This window comes from Pan paniscus, chromosome 3, assembly GCF_029289425.2.
Source record: "Pan paniscus chromosome 3, NHGRI_mPanPan1-v2.0_pri, whole genome shotgun sequence".
Lineage (NCBI taxonomy): Eukaryota > Metazoa > Chordata > Mammalia > Primates > Hominidae > Pan > Pan paniscus.
In genome coordinates this window covers 120857518-120872321 of record NC_073252.2, presented here as the reverse complement: position 1 = coordinate 120872321, position 14804 = coordinate 120857518, and the positions used below count along the sequence as shown (strand labels likewise).

General features: G+C 35.8%; 1 protein-coding gene across 4 annotated transcripts in view; it reads right to left on the bottom strand.

Annotated features, from left to right (window-relative positions):
* Positions 1-14804, bottom strand: part of AFG2A (AFG2 AAA ATPase homolog A) — a 392804-nt gene that overhangs the window by 220421 nt on the left and 157579 nt on the right. For all 4 annotated transcript variants that reach the window (XM_003816399.7, XM_063603893.1, XM_008969471.6 and 1 more), the window contains one exon: positions 6463-6589. In XM_003816399.7, the coding sequence (XP_003816447.1) occupies positions 6463-6589 (127 nt within the window). The remainder of the gene's footprint in view (positions 1-6462; positions 6590-14804) is intronic.

Here is a 14804-nt window from a genome sequence, read left to right as displayed (position 1 = left end):
TGCTGTGGTGCACACCTATAATCTTAGCTACTTGGGAGGCTGAGGCAGGAGATTGCTTGAGTCCAAAGGTTTAAGGCTGCACTACTTTATGATCTGTGAATAGACACTGCACTTCAGCCTGAGCAACACAGCCAGACCTGCATCTCAAAACAAACAAACAACAAAACCCAACTTCAATTTGCAACAATGTAAGAAAACAAAATGTTATGTCTTATTTAGCTCATTAAGCACATTTCCGCTTCCAGAAAAACTGTAAGGAAAATTAATGCCAATTTACTACCTCCATGAGTCTAACACAACAATAGAAAATAATCCTGAAACCAAAATTATTCAAGACTTCTACATAACTTTCACAATTTTTCTCAATTGGGCAATCTTTTCCATAGATGGCTTAAAGTAAAATTTTTGAAGTCCTTCAAATTTCCTACTACAAGAAAACTAGGTTTATACGCTAGGGATAATGCTTATAATTTAATAGTTCTTATTAGGAGCTTGTTATATAGTAGGTATCCGTACTAAAAGTACCCAAATAAACTGAATTCAAAGATATTCACAGAATTAAAACTATTTTGAGGCATGCTTATCACCTGAGAAAGAAGACATGATCATGTTTTCCTTAAGATTCAACACAAATGTATAAAATGTCATGGACTGGACACTTCTAAAGGGGCCACACAGCAGTTGTTAACAATGAACAACATAAACTCCAAAAGTTTGGGCATTTAACTATTATTTGGGCATCATTAATAAATTAGTTGTTTGTTTCTAAACTCTCCTGATGCTAAGGAAATCCAGACCATCAGCAATCAATCTAAAGACAATGAGCCTACTTGACATCACACAATCTCATTAATCTTCATCTGTCCTACCACATCCTATCACTCTTACGCAAAATGAACACTAGAGGACGCAACTTCAACTTCTCTTCACTATCTAAGCAGGAGGTAGAAAAAAGCCTAGGGGACTTAGGGACATCACAAGCAATTATTTCACTCAGCCTAGTGTGCTACATCACAGCTAATGAGTCTGACATGTAAATGTGACATAGCAAGGAGTAAAATAACGCAGTTCTTGAGCTATGTGTCTCACTGTCTTTGCTAAAACACCAGAATCCCCAAGAAACTTTGGCTTTAGTCTCCCCAGAAGACATGAAACTGAAATATTGTCAAAAAGAGACACTAAATATGCACAACACATGGGTAACATAATGATATCAATTTCACTCCTGTGACAGTCCAGGAATTCTCCTTGTTTTAACATACTAACCTAAAATCATCATAAGATAGAGGTTGTGGGGTAAGAGGCAACAAGATTGTAAAATACGCTAGCTAATTTAAAAGGCCAAATGCCTGGATTTAATGTAGCGAAAATTACACTATATATATCAATTACTTTGACCCTACAATGGTCTTTTTTTTAAAATCAGTTTTAGCCTAAAAACATAAAACGTACTTTAACTCTTTGTCACCTCTTTTATTCCTACTACAGTTTCTTCCAGACAATGAAGATGGTAAAAACTGTGTCTTTATTTCATAACAGGATGTTGTTGTTTTAATTGTCCTTAAAACTGTTTTGTTTCTACCAGCACATTCATGGCACAGTTTGAACATTATGTGCTAATCATACAAGTGTGGAAACAACTTTATAGTACTATTAAACAATATAAGTAATGTTCCACAGTAGTTCTTCAGAGAAAAAGTATCTGGAAAGGAAACAGACTTAAAATTTTACTGCATATTCTCTTGTATTTCACAAACTTTAGAGAACTTGACAAGGACATACACTTTTGATACAGTATATATCATCTGAGTAGTAACAAAAGTATAGTTAAAAAAAATTCATGTTCTACAGGGAGTTCTACCTGAAAGAGAAATGAATTAAATATTAAACTTTTTTATAATTATCACTAAATACTGAAGGCACTTTCCCCACCATAACTACAGAATATATACAGCACATTTAGGCCATGGTTCAAAATAAGAGGGAATCAATGAATAAAAAGAGGGATGTGAGGAAAGTGTGGATAAAAGATATATATATATATATATACACACACACACACACATATATACACACACACACACATACATATATATATATATATATATATATATATATTTTTTTTTTTTTTTTTTTTTTTGTGGGGAGGGATATAAAGAAAGTGATTTTGTATGAGGGACCTTGCATGGTGGATTCTTGTCCTAGAGTAAAGTAACTGGTTGTTTGAGAGGGAGATGGTGTAGGACAGGTCACAAGGTCCAGACATGTCATGGATGGTCTGTGTGGGTGATAATGGGGTTTGTGAAAGGGAATTTGTGAGGGGAGTTTTGTGTGTGATTAAGCTGGCTGTGACTGAAGGAAAACTGTTTGTGGTAGACTTTCTAGAAAATAGTCTAGGTGTTAGAGCCAGCTTTTCTTAAGGTATTAATTTGCTAACTTACCAGAATTTTTGCTTTTTCGATTCTGTGATTTATTTCTTTTGAAAGCTTCTCAGATTTGTGTAACTCTTTCCTTTAGCTTTTTTGTCAGCTCCTGTGACTTGTTTCTCCTATGGTTCTGACTGCTGTTACGGCCTGATACTAGAGTGTTTTGCCTTAGAGGTCTACAGGAACTTTTCCCCCAGTATAGCTTGATTCGATGCTCTTGGTTTTTCTTGATATATAATCTTATTTTTGGCTTTTAATATTTGACTCCTATATTGCTTAAAATGTTTTAAGCCACCTCCATTCCTCTCTGGCCTAAAATGTTTAATTGGCTATAAGTCTTTTGACTTACACGTTCCCCGGCCAAAGGAAATCCTACAGAAACCTAAAAAACTAATTCAAGCCATGATGAGAAATAGGGGGTTGGACAGACTTCACTATGCCACCCCGGCTCTTGGAATTTAGGCCAGGTGCAAAAGGCCTTTCAAAATTATGAAAATAAAGTGTTGCCGTTTCCCACAAAGAAAAAAATAGTTCCTTTGTTTAACCAGACTTAGTCTTACTAAGAACTTAAAAAGAAAGATCCCCTGATGATCAATTACAACCCAAAATGGAAGGACCCCTATCAGGTATTGTTAAGGACTTCCACTGCTGTCAAACATTAGAGAATCACTAGCTGGATACAGCTGTCCAGGATTAAACCTGTTTCTTGTAAGTCGCTGCAGGCATAAGAGGAAGACACCATAACTTACAAACCTCTAGAAGACTTAAAGCTATTATTTCACAAACACACAGATAAATAATGTGATGCTGTGGGTGGGCATAGGAGCATTAAGTTTTCTCTTCCTTATAATTGTAATTTTCTTGTTTAACCTCCTAGTAAAGTTTGTATCTTCTAAAGTCAACATAAAGATTATGCTGGCACAAGGCTTCCAACTCATCTTATCTTCTGACCCAGAAAATGAAAATATCCTGCTGTTGGGCTCCTTAGATCAGGTATCCAGAGATTTTTACTCCTCCCATGCTAGGCAGAGCCTATGTTTATAAAATCAGCAGAAAGCACTTACAGAAGATAGACCCGTGCCCATCTGCAGCCCTTTAAGATTAAGGAGGAGTTTCTAATCTCTGAGGGGGGAATAAGGTAGGAGACCAACAAGACTTGTTTTCTGGTGAAAAACTCTGCTGAACAAAACGGGATCTAGTCCACATGGGGCAAAGTGAAGAAACTGGCCAAAGCCAGCAGATGGCAACAAAAGCGATCTCTAGCTGCGCTCAATGCTCATTGGCATAAGACACTGCCACCAGAACCATGGCAGTTGACAAATGTCATGGCAACGACTCAAAAGTTACCACCCGTTTCCATGGCAGTGACCCAGAAGTTACCCTTTCATAGAATCAATTTGTGTTAACTCACCCTTTAATTTGCATGTAAATGAAAGTGGGCATAAGTGAGTATAAATACAGTTGCCAAAAGCCCATACCTTGCCAACTCTGGGTGCACTGCTTATGAGTTAGCCCTGCACCACAACGGGCAGTACCAATCAATAAAAGATTGCTGTCTAACACCACCAGCAAGCTCTTGAATTCTTTCCTGGGGGTAGCAAAGAACCCTCCTAGGCTATGTCCCAATTCTGGGGCTGGCCTGTCCTGTATCACCCTGATAGAAACATACCTTCTCCCACTTATTCAATCAAATGCTAATCTAGGTGCTACTGCGAAGGGCTTTTGCAGGATCCTTAATCAACTGACTTCAAGGTCCAGAGATTTTTCCTCAATAAGGCTAACCTCATCAGATGAGCCCTCCAAAGGGACAAATTTCCTGGCAAAGGAAATTTGAAGTGTGACAGGGATAAAACATAATGGAGTTTTCCATTGCTGTTTCTGATGGAGGAGGGGGCTGTGTGGCAAGGAATGTGGGTAGTCTCTAGGAGCTGAGAGTGGCTCCTAGCTGACATCAAGTAAGGAAATTCAGTCTTTAGTTCTCAGCTCCAATCATAAGTGAGCTGTGCCACAATCATGTGAGCTTAGAAACATGAGCTCCTAATGAGAATGCAGTCTAGCCAACACTGTGTTTTCAGTCTTTAGTTTAAATCCTGAGCAGACAAACTAGTCATGCTGTGCCCACATTCTAACCTAAGAAATGTGAACTAACAAATGGGTGCGAAGCTGCTAAATCTGTGGTAATTTGTTACACAGAAAGAAAACAACAATACAAGCACTAAACAGGCCAAGTCAGACAGCTTGATTTAGAAAAATGCAGTTAAGTTTACTGTAAGCCTTACATCCTACTTCAAGAAATATATCTAATATCGAGGACACCCAACATTAGGAAGCCAAAGAAGGCTACTATTAGATTAAGCCATAGTGACAAAAATCCTAAGACATTTTAGAGCTTATTAACCACAGGGAAACCAGGAAATAAATATCATAAAAATACAATGAATTCTTACCAGGAGAAAGATTTTTCTGGATTCAGCACCCTTTATTTGTGAAACCAGAGGCAGAATTAGGTAAATTTTAAGGGCTCTTTCAGCAGTTTCTACAGTCCTTGTTAAGATACAGTCTTATACTTTGTATAGACTTCAGAGATGCCTTAACACCAACCCAGATTCTATAAATACTCAGAACTCACCTATCTTCTAATAAAATACTGCATCAGGAAGGGAATGATTTTTTAAGGTCCAAAGCTTTCCTGCATTTTAACAAAGGATCTTTATCACATAGCAAAATACCTAACCAAAGCAAGGCTTTCTTGCCACATAATAGTTACATTCAAAGGGGTCTTTTTTAAAAATCACATTTTTTAAAACCGAAAGAATGTGTATATGTACACAGGAAGAAAGTAGCTCATAAAGTCATACGCAAGGCAATAATGCCAACAACAACAAAAAAGAGAAACTGGTTCACGCTCTGAGAGCAAATGTTTACTCAACTTAAATCCTTATAAAATATTACATATTAGATATAGATGAGGAACTTAAATTACTGAACTCCTTTATTAAATTATGACCTAGGAAAAAGTGGTAGTAATAGTTTAAAAGGACTGGTTTTGCACCTATACTACTTAATTTAATGTGACAGCCTGACTAACTTCTTAATAAAATAGAAGAATCCATTATTTTTATTCTAATTACTTTAAAAACAACAATTAGGACAGCACTTCTTCAAAGTTCTTGTGTTGATGGCAACTGGAGTCTAATTAGTACTTGCTAAATAGCTAGAATGTACCTTCGTATAGATGAAAATGTTGAAAATTCTGGAAGAATAAATTAGATGAAACAAAGAATTTCAAAACTTCAATTCTCTAGAGAAATATGCTAAAAGTAAGATACAAGATTGGGGAGTAGATATTGAAGAGTTATGAAATAGTTTCATTAATACTGAATCATAAGCAATAAAAATGTAAATAAAAGCTTTCCTTTGTTCTCTTCATTTCCTTTAGTTTAAGATCCTTTGTAGGACAGCTCTCTGGGTGGTCTTGGAATGACCAAGTTCTCTCTCTCCCCTCGTAGCTCTCAAGAATAACTGTAGCATGTGCAGGAAATGCAACATCCTGAGACAGGGAGGGACCAGCTGGAACAGCCCAGGTTCTACTCCAGTCCTCCCCTAAAAACAGGATGTCCTCCAACACTTTAGCCCAGTGAGTCTCACATCCTCAGTGTATAAAACCTGGAACAGGGTGCTTTCCAGAGGCCCTCAGCTGCAGTGCAAGTGGGGCATATGCAGTCAAGATTCCATTCACCCAGGGCAGTTTTCCTGAACCTTGAGAGACTAGCTTGCAATGAATCCTAGGCTTCTGTTGTATCTTGCTGCCTATCCGGAAGTGGTAAACTTGCTTTGTATAACTTGTATGCAAGAATGTTCTGTCTTACCAGACTCAGACAAGATGGTAACCAGTCCACAGTGAACCTGCTTTACATTCTTCAATATCCTCTAAATGAAATACTGATTAGAAAGTAATTTGACAAAAACAAAAACCTGATAAAATCAAACGAGCCAGTTCTTGATTTTATAATATCCACAACGCCTTCTCTCTTACCTTGTCTATCCTATCTGGACGGTTAGTAGCTGCCAAAATGGTCACATCCTTTAGCTGTTCAATCCCATCCATTTCTGTTAAGAGCTGAGCCAAAACACGATCGGCTACATTCCCAGCACCTAAAGAACTGATTTTGAAAGTACAGTTTAAAAAATATCTTTACTTATCTTCAAATACTATTATCTATTAATTTTTAAATGTTCTATAGTCTATAACAAGAGAAATCATGTCTATTTTCAAATATGAAGTATGCATTTGAGACTTTATTTACTGCATTATCATATCTCAAAACAAACTGTATTCAAATCATTTATTTTCCTCTATCATCAACCATGTTCATTTTCATTCCAAAACAAAAATATTTAAATAAATGTCAGAAATAAAAACACTGGAAAATAAGATATAAGATTATTTAAAATAGTTCATCAAACACATAGAGAATTGTTCAATCAGTGTTTATATTCTACATGGTAAATATGTTGACAGAAATTAGAATAAAAAACTGAGTAAGATGCAAACCCATTCCTCACATGAAACCTAAAGTCTATGTGAAATAAAAAACTCATTATGCATCCACAACAACTGGGATATTTCTGATGTTTCTTCATAAATATTAAGAATATTTTTAAAACACATCAGAAGGTAGGTAATCAACACAATCCCCATTTCTTGAGAAACAGGCAAAGAAAGCAGGCTAGTTTTTTTTTCCTTTGGTTTACGTACCAAGTCAATTACAAAGCCAGTTCTAAACACACTATCCTTTATTTTAACTTCATGTCCTTTGACCACAAAAAAATTACTAAATATAAGGTTTTTAAGAAATAAACTCGGGCCAGGCGCAGTGGCTCACGTCTGTAAAACCTTTGGGAGGCCGAGGCAGGTGGGTCACTTGAGGCCAGGAGTTCAAGACCAGCCTGGCCAACATGGCGAAACCCCGTCTCTACTAAAAAAAATTAAAAAATTAGTCAGGTGTGGTAGCATGTACATGTAATCCCAGCTACTCAGGAGGCTGCAGCATGAGAATACCTTGAACCTGGGAGGTGGAGGTTGCAGTGGGCGGAGATCACGCCACTGCACTCCAGCCTGGGCAACAGAGTGAGATTCTGTCCCAAAAAAAGAAAAAAAAAAGGAAGTAAACTCAACAGATCCTACTAATGAACAAAACCCTGTATCACACAGTCAAAATGTGCAAAATAATTCTCATTAGCAATAGCTTGGATTTCCTCCAAGACCTATTTGGAATTGATAAATATGTAATAAACAACTGAGTGGACAATTATAGAGTAACACAGCATTGTAAGTGTATTAAACATGTAAATTCAATTAGATGCACTTGGGTGGAAGAGGACGTAAAGTAGAAGGAGATACACACCCAATAACTTTGTTAGCACCTGTGACAAAGAAGCATACCTCAGTATAATCATCATGTAATATATTTAATAATAAGGTAATCAGCATCTCTAAATGACAGTATTTAGACTTATAAGTTAAAGTATTTAGTTAAGTATTTAGACTTATAAGTTCAAAAATTTGACTAGTGTATCCACAGAAGAATAGCCTCTAACTCACACTAATCAAATGCACATGAGGTTGTCATACAAATCACAACGCTAATTTATTAATTTAACATGGTTTTCTCCAGTATTTAAAATATATGGGACCAAAGAGTACTTGCAAAGTCAATGAGAACTGTTTTGAGCACTAATTCTTGCAGGTAGCTACTCTGCCGGTACACAAATTTGCTTTTTTGACTCTACGTAAGAATAAACATTGAACACTATAAACAAATGGATTCTATATCTGTATTAGACCGTTCTCACACTGTTATACAGAACTACTGAGACTGGGTAATTTATGAAGAGTACAGGTTTAATTGATTCACAGTTCCACTTAACAGCAAGCATGACCGGGAGACCTCAGGAAACTAACAATTATGGCTGAAGGAGAAGAGGAAGCAAGGACTTTCTTCACATGGCAGGAGGAGAGAGAGAGAGAGCACGAAGGGGGAAGTGCCACACACGTTTAAATCATCAGATCTCATGAGAACTCACTCACTATCATGAGAACTGCAAGGGGGAAATCTGCCCCCATGATCCAATCACCTCCCACCAGGAGTCTCCTCCAACCTACAGGGATTACAATTTGACATGAGAGTTGGGTGGGGTCACAGAGCCAAACACTATCAACATCCTTCAAAAGATTCTCCATAATATAACTTTTCCACGTGGGAGTTTAACTGTGAAGTAGAAACACAGTTGGCAAAAGCTTTAGGAGGTCTTTCATAATTACTACAAGCATAGTAAATATTTCAGGCTGCCAATAAATTACATCGGAGGCCTTTAATTGTATCTACTCTGCTAATCACTTGTGATTCTATACCAGAAAAAACTCAGGAAGGTAATATGGACAGGTCTCAGGAGAGTCAAGGTGGGCTGTCATAAGAAAGATGGTTTCTAAGGTAAAACCTAAAAACTTGGTGCGTATCAGGCAAGCAAAGGGTGAAAGGAGGGAAAGAGAGAGAACACAGAATACTAAAAACTGGATAAAATGCACAATGGCTCAGCATAACAGTAAAGTGAAAATATAAAAGATAGTACAGAAAAATAAACCAAGGCTGAAAACAAAGACCTTGTTATCCAAATCATGGAGTTTGGATTTTATGCTACAGTTAATCGGATGTTTCAACTAGAGACATGACCTAATCAGATTTGTGTTTTTGAGAAACACCATGGCTGCCTGCAGTGTAGAGAAGAGACAATAAAAGGACAGCATTGGTCCAATTTCTGGTCCAGAACGTTAAGAGCTCAGAAGTCTTTGCTCTGTCCTAACAGCAAGTAAAAAGCTGAACAAACTGAAAAACCAACTCTTCTTAGATCCATCATATCAGTAAGGTCACAGGGCAAATCACTGCCCCCAAAATTGGAGAGACAGACAGCCCAGGTACAGAAAATCACAACTTTCTGGAGCGGAAACCCACAAAGAGAAACCTCCATGAGAGCCAGTGCCAGGGTAGGACAACCGGAAATGCAATTAACAAACTGCTGGGGGTTCAGTGTTTGACAAGTCTGAGAGTCACAGAGCGGGGTCCCTCACACATTTGTGAGTTTTATCTTCAGCAACTACACCAGCTTCTCACAGTGAAGATCTGAGAAAAATTCCCCTGTGCTTCTGGCAGGAGGAAGGAAAAGTACCCATTGTGAAATACACTAGAGCATTCTCTTCTTAAAAAGGCCTCCTCCTCAAGAGAAAATATTTTTTCCCAGAGCTTATGTTATTGAGGTTTTATTAGACACCAACTGACCCAGAGGAAGAGAAATACCCAACTTCAGCCCTCTCTAGCCTTTCCCATGGGAGAATGAAAATAAAAAACTCCAGCTCCATCTAGCCATCCTGTCCCACCTAACGGGAGAAAATTGTGAAGTTCACAGTCCAAGGGTATAAACTCACTAAAAGACTCAGACCTAATCACAGGACCATGGAACACTCCTTCCCATACTCCCCCCAACACCTTACCATTATATAACTAAAGCCTCATTTACTGCAATTCATTTTATCCCATATATCATGTCTGGCTATCAAAGAAAGATTACAAGGCCTACGAAGACAGAAATAACACAGTTTGAAGAAATTGAGTACACATCAAAAGCAAAGTCAAATGTGGCAGAAACACTAGAAGTATCAGACCAGGAATTTTTAAAAAACTATGATTAATATGTTAAGGATTCTAATGGACAAAGTAGACAACAAGTAAGAAAAGATGAGTAATGTAAGCAGAGTGATGGAAATTCTAAGCAAGAATCAAAAAGAAATGCTATAAAAAAGAAATGCTAGAGATCAAAAACACTGTAACAGAAATAGAGATTACATCTGATGGGCTCATTAGTCAACCGGAAACAGCTGAGGAAAGAATCTCCACTTACAGATATGTATATACAAACTTCCAAAACTGAAAAGCAAGGATAAGGAAAACTTTATAAAAACAAAATACTGGACTAGATTTAAAAAAAATAATAATAAAACCACACAGAACAAAATATCTAAGAACTATGAAGCAAATAGGTGTAGCATGTGTAATAGCAACACCAAAAGAAGAAAGAAGAGAACCAATATTTGAAGAAACATTCACTGAGAATTTCCCCAAATTAATGTCAGATACACATCCAGGAAGTCCAGTGAACACCGAGCAGAATAAATGTAAAAACAAACAAACAAACAAAAAGCTACACATAGGCAGAAAATCAAAGATTTTTCAAAAACCTTTAAGAAGTCATACGTCGAGGGGTGGGGACCACCTTACTTACAGAAGAGCAAGAATTACGTTAACTTCTCCTCAGAAACCACGTGAGCAAAAAGAAAGTGAAGCGAAATATTTAAACTATTGAGAGAAAAAAACCCACCAATGTATAATTTTATATCCTGCAAAAACATCCTTCAAAAATGAAGGAGAAAATTTTTCTCAAATAAAAATAAGGAATTTGTTGCCAGTAGACCTGCCTTGCAAGAAATGTTTAAAGTTCTTCAGAAAGAAAAAAATATAGGTCAGAAATTTTGATCTATATAAAGAAAGAGAAAGAAGAAATAAAGAAGATAAAAACTTTAATTTTTCCTACTTTGAACTGATCTAACAAAAGCTTGTTCAAAATAACAACAATGTATTTGATACCTATAGTTTATGGACAAGTGAAATGAATGACAAAAATGATACAAGGGATATGAGAAGGATAACTTAGGAATTTTTTTTATTATAAGGTACTTGCACTACCTGTGACGTGAATAGGGCTATTTGAAAGTAGAAATATATTGCAAAACTTAGGGTAACAACTGAAAAACAAACAAACAAACAAACAAACCCAAAAAACTTAACAGTCTAAGAAAAGAGATAAAATAAAATAACATAAAATGCTCAATTAAAGCCATGAAAGAGAAGAAGAAATGGGAATGAAGAACAAAGGCGACTAATAGAAAACAGTAACAAATATCGTAGATATTAATCCAACTATATCAATAATCACTTTACACATCAATGGCCTAAATGCACCAATTAAAGAAGAGAGATTGAATGAATAAAAAAATAAGACCTAACTATATATTGCCTACAAGAAACCCACTTTACCAACAAAAACAAATATAGCTTAAAAGTAAAAAAGTGAAGAGAGACATACAATGCTAACACTAAGCCAAAGAAAGCTGGAGGAGCTATATTGATTCCAGACACAGTAGACTTCAAGCATGCAAAATTCTCAGAGACCAAAAGGGGTCTTATATAATGATAAAAGGGTAAATTGTCTAAGAAGACAGAACAATCCTTAACGTGTATGCATCTAACAACAAATCAGCAAAACGTGAGGCAAAAACTAATAGAACTATAAGGAGAAGCAGATGAATACGCTATTATAGCTGAAGACTTCAACATCACTTTATTAGAAATAGATCCAACAGGCAAAAAAATCAATAAGAACATAGTTGAACTAAATCACAATTCAACTGGATTTAACTTATATCTACACACTAATTCATACAGCAACAGCCAACACATTCTTCATAAACTCAGACAGAATATTCATCAAGATAGACCACATTCTTGTCCATAAAACACACATGAACAAATTTAAAAGAAATCATAGAATGTCTGCTTTCAGACCAAAATAGAATTAAACTGAAAGTCAACAGCAAACACCTAAAAAAAAAAATTCCAAAATACTTAAAAGACTGAACAGCACACTTGTAATACATAGGAAAAAAAAAGAAACTTCAAGAGAAATTTTAAAATATTTTTAGGCCGGGTGCAGTAGCTCACGCCTGTAATCCCAGAACTTTGGGAGGCCGAGGTGGAAGGATTTCTTGAAGCCAGGAGTTTGAGACCAGCCTTGGCAACAGAGTGAGACCCCATCTCCATAAAAAATAAAATAAATGTAGTTGAGCATGGTGATGCATGTCTGTAGTTGTAGCTAGTTGGGAGGCTGAGACAGGAGGATCACTTGAGCCAGGGAGGTTGAGGCCTTAGTGAGCTGTGATTGCACCACTGCACTGAGGTGTGGACAGCAGAGCAAGACCCTGTCTCTGTCTCTGTCTCTCTCTCTCTCTCTCTCTATATATATATATACACACACACATATATATACTATTTACATATATACACTAGTTTTATAGATATATATCTATAAATATATAAAGAAATAGAACTTATCAAAGTTCTATTGTCTATAAGTATACAAAGAAAATAGAACTTATCAAAATTTGTCAATGCAGAGAAAGCAGTACTTAAGGCAAAACTTATAGTATTGAAAGTATATATTAGAGAAGATCTAAAATCAATACTAAGCTTTCACCTGAAGCAACTAGAAGAGCAAACTAAAGTAAGCAGAATGAAAGAAATAATAAAAATTAGAGCAGAAATCAATGAAATCTAAAATAAGAAGTCAAAAGAGAAAAAAACAATGAAACTAAAAGTTGGTCCTTTCAGAGAATCAATAAAATCAATAAGCCTGTAGCCAGGCTATCTACGAAAAAAAGAGAAAAGACATAAATTCCTAATATGACAGAGGACACATCACTACAGATCTATATATATTAAAAGGATAATTTAAAAAAACTAAGACATCCTATGGCCCAAAATTTGATAACCTAGATGAAATGAATAAATTCCTTAAAAACTTCAATCTGCCAAAACCCACACAAGAATAGACAAATTGAATAGGCCTGTGTCAGTTAAAGAAATTAAATAAATAATTAATAACCTTTCAAAACAGAAAGCACAAAACCCAGATCATTTTCTGGTGAATTCAACCAAACATTTAAGGAAAAAATTACACCAGTTCTCTAATCTCTTTTAAAAAATAGAAGCAGAGTGAATACTTCCTCATTCTATGAAGCCACAATTAGACGAATACCAAAACCAAACGAACATACCACAAAAAAAGAAAACTACAGACAAATATTGCCCATAAACATAGATGCAACAATCCTCAACAAAATCTTACCAAATCAAATCTAACAACATGTAAAAATAATTATGAAGTGGGAGGATTACATTAGCCCAGAGTTCAAGAATGCAGTGAGCTATGATTGTGCCACTACACTCCAGCTTGTGCAACAGAGTGAGACCCTGTCTCTTAAAAAAAAAAAGAAAAAAAAAAAGAATAATTATATACCATTATAAAGTGGGATTTATTCCAAGTACCCAAGGCTAGTTTAACACTTGAAAACATTACATTACAATTGATGTTACAACTGATGTAACATTATATCAATTAATTTAATCCATCTCATCAACAGACTGAAGAAAAAAATCTCATAATCATATAAATAGATGAAGAAAATATTTGACAAAATCCAATACCCATTATTGGTAAAAACAAACAAACAAACAAACAAACAAAAAAACACCTCTCAGCAAACTAGGAATAGAGCGGAACTTCCTTAACTTGGTAAGGAACAGCTACAAAAAACCTACAGCTAACATCACATTTAATGGTGAGAAATTAGAAGCTTTTCTGCTATGATTAAGAACAAGGCAAGGATGACCCTTCTGCCCATTCCTTTTCAACATCACACTACATAAGAAAGGGAAATAAAAGGTACAGATAGGGGAGGAAGAAATAAAAGTGTCTTTGCAGATGATGTGAAATTATCAAGAAAAACACTCCTGAATCTAATAAGCAATTATAGCAAGGTTGCAGGATACAAGGTTAACCTATGAAGTAACTGCATTCTTATATATCAGCAATTAAAAAGTGTTTCAAATTAAAAACACATTATCATTTATATTAGCACCCCAAAAAAATGAGTTATAACTCTAACAAAATGTGTACAAAATCTATATGAGAAAAAATACAAACACCAATGAAAGAAAACTGAAGAAAATCTAAATAAATGGAGAGATATTCCACACTCATGGAAAGGAAGACTCAACACTGTTAAGATGTCAATTCTTTTCAACTTGATCCATAGATTCAATGCAATCCCAACCAAAACCCCAACAAGTTATTCTATGAATATTGACAAACCCAATATAAAGTTTATACTGAGAGGCAAAAGATCCAAAATAGCTAATTCAATATTGATGGAAAAGAACAAAGTTGCAGGACTGACACTATCCAAATTCAAGACTTCCTATAAAGCGACAGTAATCAAAACAGTGTGGTAGTGACCAAAAAAAGAAAAAAGAGAGAGACAGAGACACACACAAAAAGTGACCAACAGAACAGAGCAGAGAGCCTAGAAATAGACCCACATAAATACGGCCGGCTAATCTTTGGCATAGTAGCAAAGGCAATACAAGGGAGCAAAGATGGTCCTTTTAACAAATGATGCTAGAACAAGTGTACATCCACATGCAAAAA